This window comes from Morone saxatilis, unplaced genomic scaffold, assembly GCF_004916995.1.
Source record: "Morone saxatilis isolate NCDOM2014 unplaced genomic scaffold, NCSU_SB_2.0 Contig14, whole genome shotgun sequence".
NCBI lineage: Eukaryota > Metazoa > Chordata > Actinopteri > Moronidae > Morone > Morone saxatilis.
This window is the reverse complement of record NW_023339696.1, coordinates 4,403,826-4,411,599: the sequence shown is the minus strand read 5'-3', so window position 1 is coordinate 4,411,599 and position 7,774 is coordinate 4,403,826. Positions and strand designations below refer to the sequence as shown.

The 7,774-nt window shown below is 41.6% G+C and overlaps 3 protein-coding genes and 1 non-coding gene across 5 annotated transcripts in view; 2 read left to right on the top strand and 2 right to left on the bottom strand.

Moving 5' to 3' along the window:
* Positions 1-206, bottom strand: part of rrp7a (ribosomal RNA processing 7 homolog A) — a 1,800-nt gene extending 1,594 nt beyond the window's left edge. Inside the window, exon 1 of the mRNA XM_035654545.1 lies at positions 92-206. Within this exon, the coding sequence (XP_035510438.1) occupies positions 92-155 (64 nt within the window). The 5' untranslated portion in view covers positions 156-206. The remainder of the gene's footprint in view (positions 1-91) is intronic.
* Positions 207-774: 568 nt separating this feature from the next.
* Positions 775-5,070, bottom strand: poldip3 (polymerase (DNA-directed), delta interacting protein 3; the record flags this gene model as incomplete). 2 transcript variants are annotated; one of them, XM_035654542.1, is given in 9 exon segments in its annotated part: positions 775-2,022; positions 2,554-2,620; positions 2,901-3,030; positions 3,137-3,214; positions 3,761-3,982; positions 4,121-4,198; positions 4,341-4,385; positions 4,519-4,949; positions 5,044-5,070. In XM_035654542.1, coding segments are annotated over 9 exon segments (1,295 nt in total), but the record flags the coding sequence as incomplete, so codon positions are not given.
* Positions 5,071-6,468: 1,398 nt separating this feature from the next.
* LOC118323774 lies at positions 6,469-6,622 on the top strand. The gene has a single exon (XR_004796521.1). It is a non-coding gene; the product is annotated as a U12 minor spliceosomal RNA (small nuclear RNA).
* A 395-nt stretch (positions 6,623-7,017) lies between these two features.
* The window catches only part of fam234b (family with sequence similarity 234 member B), a 6,945-nt gene continuing 6,188 nt past the window's right edge, over positions 7,018-7,774 (top strand). Inside the window, exon 1 of the mRNA XM_035655438.1 lies at positions 7,018-7,125. Coding sequence (XP_035511331.1) covers positions 7,089-7,125 — 37 coding nt within the window. The 5' untranslated portion in view covers positions 7,018-7,088. The remainder of the gene's footprint in view (positions 7,126-7,774) is intronic.

Sequence of the window (7,774 nt, the reverse complement as noted above, 5' to 3'; positions counted from 1 at the left end):
ACAAACGACGAGGAGAGGTTCTGTCCCAGGATAAGTCCGTATGCTAGCGGGAATAACTGAATATAATACTGTTGATTTTGTCAATTAATACCTGTAAATCCTCCAGGAATGATACAAGGCTGGCTACTGCCATGTTTCTTCTTGGACGGCGCCATCTTGGTGTGACCTTTCACACCGGAAGTACAACTAAAAGCAAGTACGGAATTTAAATGTTTGTTTTTTTAAATACATATAAAAACAACCCAAACAATACTGAAATTATATATTTATATAAAATGATTTATAACTTTATTATAAGGAGCTCATGAAGTCGTCACTACTGCGGGCTCTGTGAAGACATGGCTCAATAGAGCTGTCCTGGACTGTTCTTGACAAAGTTTTCTGAACTGAACCTGTTTGAATTTTGATTGAATACCCCTGCTCTAAACTCTTACAGCAGGTTACTTAAATGAACCAGTCTTCTCATCACTAATGTGCTCCCATTGAGCCACCCCCTCTGTTAACAGCCATAAATACTGTACCAAAAATAGGCCATTAAACCTTTCAGATAAGGAATTCATTACATGCAGTTTTAATTGTTTAAAGACATTTGTTCTTTTGAGGTAAAAAAATAAATCTTGAGCACATCACCTATTACTAAACCCAACAGCTCTTTAGTTGTAAATATGTCAAGTTTATAATATTGTATATTCCATTACTAGTCCAAAGTTTTAAGAAAGCTGTATGTGTATGATGATCAAAGGGCAGCAGGAAAGACGAGTCTCAGACAACATCTACAAAGCTAAATATTTAATGGCGACATTTCACAGACAGATCTGACCTCTCTAGTTTCTTCACTGACATACCAAGAAAGCAACAGAACGCAATTTACAGTCCTGGAAAGAAATCGAGTGTAATGTATACTACAAAGAATTAAACATATACTGCTTCAAAACTGGACAACCAGGTAAAACCAGTCACAGAGCACACAAGAATCTGGATGCCACAGGGATGGTAAAAACATAGTATCAACATAAATGACTGCATGATAACTGGTTTACTGAAATTATGGTGTTTACACTTCTGTCTACCCCTGACTGACTCACACAAGTGTTTTCAGTTATTTTGGATAGGAAGACCTCTTCTCAAGTTGAAGTTGGATAGAATGGACTTGTGGCAAGGATTTGGTGAGGACACCTTCATTGTCCTGCCTGATCAGAAAGATGCTGTATCTACCGTTTTGTGTTTCTTCTATTTAGGTTTAGTCTATCTTGTTTTATTTCTATGGTCCAATGATATAACTGAACACACCTGTGTGGATATACGGGACCTCCTCTCATTAAACGCTATCTTTCAATGCTGCTAAGTGTCCGTCAATTAGACTTTTAGGTCTATTTTTTTTTTTTTTTTACTCCTTTCCTTTTAATTTGGGGCATTGGGTAGCTGGAGTTATACTGGAGTATTAAAATGACTCAACATATTCTTATAGTTTGGCATCGAATTGATGAAAAATAAAAAAAATCCCTACATATCGAGTTTGATTTGGCAACCCCCACCACATTGGATTAAAATAACAAATCACATCACACTTCTTTCCACTGGTCCATCTCAGGAACAAACAGGTGACATTTGGATACCATACAACAAGATGTTGGGTATCCATGAATTTCAGTGAAGTCATGTATATCAAATGTGTAAAAATCGGCTTCATATGAGAAAACTCGCGCCGCCTGCCGCTGTCAGGGTGAAAAACACAGTTTGTATGTGAACACTGAGAATGCAGTTATATGTTTATGAACAGACAGCGTATTCACACTAGACATGAGCTATATCTTGATGCGAAAGGCAGTGGCCTGTGAGCTTGGGGGCTCAGTGGTGGAGGTGGACTGTGCAGTGGACTTGAACAGAGCTTTGAGGATGGTCTGGGGGTCCACCTCTGGAGTGGGCTGAGAAGAGGCTCGCTGACCGGCAGGGCGAGACAAGGAGGGGGGCAGACCGTCTTTTTTTGTACCACCACCTATCCCTGGAGTATCACTGAGCCTCCTGCAGAAGTCAAGGAGAGAGGGGGGCATGTGAGATTTCCTCAAGAGCTAAAAAATGATTGGTCATCATGAAAAAAGCCTTATAGTCCTTAAGAGTCATTAGACACAAACACAGCAGCATTCAATAGCAATCACAATTCAATTACAAGCTAAACTTAACTACATCAGATTTTTATCAAAACTTGTTGCGAGTGGTCAGTTGGAAACACTATATCCAGAGCTTGGACTATATAATCCAATCATTAAATGTGTTATTTGAGTAACCGCTTCAAAAGGCAGCTAATCACCTGAAAATACTCAAGCAGTAGCAGGATAGTCACTGGTGATTATACTTGCAAGTTTAATAGAAGCAAGGGCACTATTCTTTATACTTAAAAAGGAATAAATGGGGAACATGAATTTCAGTCACTCGAGGTAGGGTAAAATTACAGTTCACAGGAAATATGCAAACTCAAGTATGTGTGTGTGTAAACAGTCAACTACAGATTAATTTGAAATGAAGGAATGAAGGCCTGCGGGCTTGCTTACTTACAATAGAATGGGCTGATCAGAAGTGATGACATTTCCCTGAATATGAAGGTTACACTTCATGGGTTGGCCTGGAGGTGGACAAGAAAAAAAGATAATTAAAATAAACAAAAACAGAGGACATACAGAAACAACCAAACTGTCTGGTTAATGGTCGTCTCAGTGATGCTGACAACATATAAATTGGCTATCCTACAGTTCAACAAAAACACATATACAACATACCATATACAATGAAGTCCCTAACCAGCAAACTCCTCATGGATATTGTAGTCATTGACTTGCATGCGAAACAGAAACCAAAAACCCAGACAGCCATTTGATGTGCATGTCCTTGCTACTGGCACTCACCGTCCAGGCAGCGGTTGTTGTACTTTCTGTATGCGCTCACGGCATCCTCTTTACGTACAAACACCACTTCAGCAACGCCCACCTTAACCAGTCGTGCTCGCTTCAAGGCTCCGCACACACAGAACAATTCCTGTGGACAAATATATGAATGAGTCACCATAGCACCACAGCGCTCGGCACATAATTGAAAATGAAAGTGATCAAAAGGTTATTGCCAAACAGTGCGAGTTACTCACAACTATGTCTTCCTCAGTGACCCGGGGATGCAGGTTGTTCACCGTTATTTTTGTCCCCTCCAAAGGACTGAAAGCAGGCTGGAAAGAAAAATATGACACCACACGATCATGCATATGCAAACAAAATGGCTGACATAACAAATGCTTGTGTGGGAGAGGATTAAATTCCTATTGTGGAAGGATAAAAATAAAACAAATTATTTTAAGAACACTACTTTAAAACATACGTGTCTTTGATTTTAGAATTTAGGCACACGTCTACATATAGCTGTTTGCAATAGTTAAAGTTATTGCTCACAAAATGATTAAACCTGGGCACGGCTCAATGGAAGAAAAAGTATTTTTTAGCCAAGGGAACCTTTGATAAATATTAAGAAGTTCAAAAATGAATCAGGACAAACAGCTGTTCGTGTAGGGATTTCTAATTAACTGTCTTACTAATATATCAAATCAACCTTAACTTGGTTGGTTTCTCTCAATAGGCTCAATTAGAAATGTTAGTGACTTGTTGTATCCAACATAAATGCAAATTACACTGAATAATGTTAGTCAAAAGGTCAGAAGCTACAAAGGGTGGGAAAGGAGTGCATACTAAACTACAGATCAGGGATCACGGATGTCTACCTGAGGAGGAGTAGGAGCTGTTGTACTGGTTTCTGCTGCGCTTTGCTGGAGGGTCCTGGAGACTGGCTGTAAGGCTGCAGCTGAGGACCGGGCAGCGGCCATGCTGGTGTTGGGCCGGGTGGGAGCCACAGGGACAGGAGGACGTGGGGCGGTGTAAGCATCATTTTTAACCACCTTGGTGATCGGGGCTGACATGGAGAATGTGGAGCCGACTGCACCAGGCTTTATGAAATGAAGGAATGGAAAGGAAGACTTTAATTTAATGCAAAGAAGCAGACACTAGATGTGCAATAATTCAAGTATGTGTTTGAGCCTCTGTGTTGAGTAAGGTCAGGTCCGATGTCCTGAAGCAGCTCTTACCCGAGACTGTAGCATACTATTAGCTGTGGTGATCTTCATTTGTTTAGTGGAGATGCCATCGTGTTCATTTGAGACAGGCTGTGGGAGACAAAATACTCTACATTAGTACCATCTTTTACAATCTTACACAAGGAAAACATTGCGATCTCTTTCAGAAGAATAATTTATCAACAGAATTACTATCCATCACGTTTACACATGAGAAGAAAAACAACTCTACCTGTGTAACTGGACGTATTCCACCTGACATCCCTACTGGACGCTGCTGTAAGAAGAAGCATCAAACATTAGAGTATAACAAGAATGCCAATGTGTTTTTACACTCCAAACAAGGATACATACATGCAGGCGGTGTCACTGATCTTGTATGACCAAAAAGAAACCTATTTCAACCTCACCTGGATAGTCTTAGTTATTTTTAGGGGTGGTGTGGCAACTGCCAGTGTCTGTGTCCCTCCAATGCTCCTCTTGAGGCTCAGCCTATCACGAGCATCCATCATTCTCTTATTATTGCTCAGCTGTGGCATTGCACTAGCCCTCCCACTCAGTCCTTGTACATTAGGGGCAAAGTGCCTTGTGTTCACACCGGCAAGATTGTTGGTGTGTATCTGTATCTGTGGCACAAGCGCATGGCTCTGTAGCTGGTGTGTTACTGCGGTCTTTTGCGTGGTCTGTGCAGGGACACTGAACTGATTCTGCCCCTGTTTGCGCGAGTTGATCATCTGACGAGCATCCTGCACTCCTCCGGCTCCTCCTCCCCCCCTGCCACGGATTTTGAAGCGAGCATCTTTCTGCGCCAGCTTTTCTCTGGCATCCTTCACTTGAAACCCTGAGATGAGAGAGGAAGAAGATGGGGTGCAAACTTAGTATTAATCCCTAAAACATAGCATTTTTTTGGTCCAGGACATAATGGTGGCCCTTGCCTGCTGCTCCTCCTCCTCCACCTCCACCTCCAAGCCGCTGTCTGACATCATTAACCCCAATCTTCTGCCGGGCGTCAAAACTCTTGCCGACCCCCCCTGCACCCCGTCCAAACATGGGCCTGGGAGAAAGACATAAAAAAACAAAGTACATCAATGATACTATAATACTCATTAGTATTGTGTAAAGATAGTGTTGAGGTGTCCACAGAGTTCAATATATTGGCACTAACGCCTACAACAGCAAAGTTCTGTTTATATTTTTATTTATTATTTTCATGTCCTCCACACAGTACTGGTGGGGATGCGTTCAATGGCTGTAGTACTGGGCTCCAATTCAGAATATCATTTGTGCTGTAAGTTACTTGCTCACAGTGTTGGAGGGACAATATTACGATGTTTTTAACAAACCACCACCATAACATAACCAGTCCCTCCAGGAACCGTGTTTGTTCACTACGTGGTCGCAGAGAGCTGCTTTGCTGCCAACATAAATATTAGCTCGCTAACTAGCTTAGCTAAGCCTAGAGAGAGAAGCTACAATCACGAGCTAACTGGACGCAGCTTTACAATTGTATGCGCCATCACGACTACTAAATTCCAGTTTGATTAAAAAGTGAGTTTTGCCCAATAACTAGCATATTTACCAAATGTAGGGACGAATGGCTCCACGACGTAAAGGCCTAAGTCTAATGCCAGCTACCTAGCGTAGCACTTATACGATGTACTCGCTGCTGGCTGCAATGGGCTAACGTTAGCTCTACCAACAGCTCTCAGCTCTCGTTACGCTTTTAGAAATGTCCCTGCGAGTTGCTACGTCCTTAATAACACAACATCCACCAGCGTAGTAGCAGTTTAAATACCGTTTAGCTTGTGCCTTGAGGTTAATACCGCGCTGTCGTATCACTTCATCCAAAGAGACGTCTGCCATTTTCTCACACTGCCTCACAACGCATGCGCGCATGCGAAGTTCTACCGAGGAATACGGAAGCCGATTTGCGCCAGAACGCAAACTGGCTGTCTGGATTTGATTATATGTTTAGTTAACTGCGTGTTGATCGTGTGCTTGGAAATAAAGAGGGCACGTCGATACAATTTTGAAACACACGACAAAATTGATTGTGAACGGAACCACGCAGGCTCCCCCTTTACAAATTAAAAACTCAGCGATCGATTACTCTGGACAAAATGCTAATGACAGTACCCATGAGCCTTTGCGCCGAATTCTTACAACAAATACTATGGTTTTGCGCCACAAATATGATAAACCGTCATCAAAACACAGTGTTACATTGCACAATAACACTGTGTTAGTCAGTAACACCCAACTGTTGGGAGAAACTAAAGTAAAATAAGTCATACAGCCGGCACCCTAGCAGAGAACAGCTGGTCACGGTGTCTATGTCTGTCCTCGACGGTTGATTCCTTATGCCTTAAACTGATGAGTAAGGAAAATAACGACGCGGGGTGACGCCCGTGTCCTCGTTCAACTTACGAGATGAATTTTTGAAAGGGCACAGGTCTGCCTGCTGAGGTGACTGGTCTACTTTGCTAGATGCCTCGCAGGACTAGGACCTTCCCTGACCCCTCAATGTTCAAAAATAAAACAAAAATCATAAATAAAGACTGTTAAAAGTGAGTCTCCAGCGAGCAGCAGATATTTGTAGTGCTCTTGTGATAGACCTACTTTACACATTTGGAAGACGATCCAATATACAGCACTCAATATAATAAACTCATATATACTGTCTGACAATAACGTGTTACTATGACGACATCACCAACTGTAGTCTCAAAAATAAAACATAGTTGAACAAATATGTAACGTCACACACTAAACACACGGCGAGGTTTCTTCAGTATTTAAATTAAAAAAAATAAAGTATTAAATATACTTTGTTAGTATGTTTTGTGTATAGGAATCCAACACCACAGGAAACAACTCCAAATCCCAGAATGCATCTGGGCAGGCGCAGCTCCAACCTGCTGTGTCGGTGTCTTCGCGCTGTTCATCAAAGCTGCCTCACGTCGCTGTGAACGGAGGAGAAATGGCTGCAGCTCTGTCCCGTGCCCTCAAACTACCCGGTAAGATGCGTTACCGGATTTCTACCGGACAGACAACCGGACGAAACCGTTTATCAGTTAATTTAATGAAACCACCAGCAGTCGGGACCAGTTAGGGGGTCCGTGAGAGTCCCCTGTGGCTAATCTGCTCTTCAGAAGAGGTTGATTCATTGGATGCTCCTCTTTGTCATACGTAGTTAGAATCCCAGATGAATGGACATGTTTTAAACACAATGTAATATAAGACAGAGCGGGTTTCTGTGTGTGTGCAGCAGCAGGAGGACATACTGCTGTCTTCTGCCTTTGAGCTAGCTGCTAGCTAATGTACACCTATAAGTGTCCTGCTCCTGAGGAAACACTAGAGGACATAATATGTTATAACAGATATATAACTTATATATCTGTACTGTATGTACAGTATTTGTTATAATACAATCATAATATAATATAATATAATATATGGATCATTGTAATAATATGTGTTGTAGTATTTACATTTTATCCATCATATATTTGCTATATTTTGAGAGGTCTCCGTTTTTGAGCAGGCTGCAATATTATAGTTTTTATTGTTCAAAACATTATTAGGGACCGAGCACTGACCAGTGCAAGGCCCTATTGTAATGCAAGGAATTATTATTATTTTCTGCCCCTTCGACTGCATATTTGG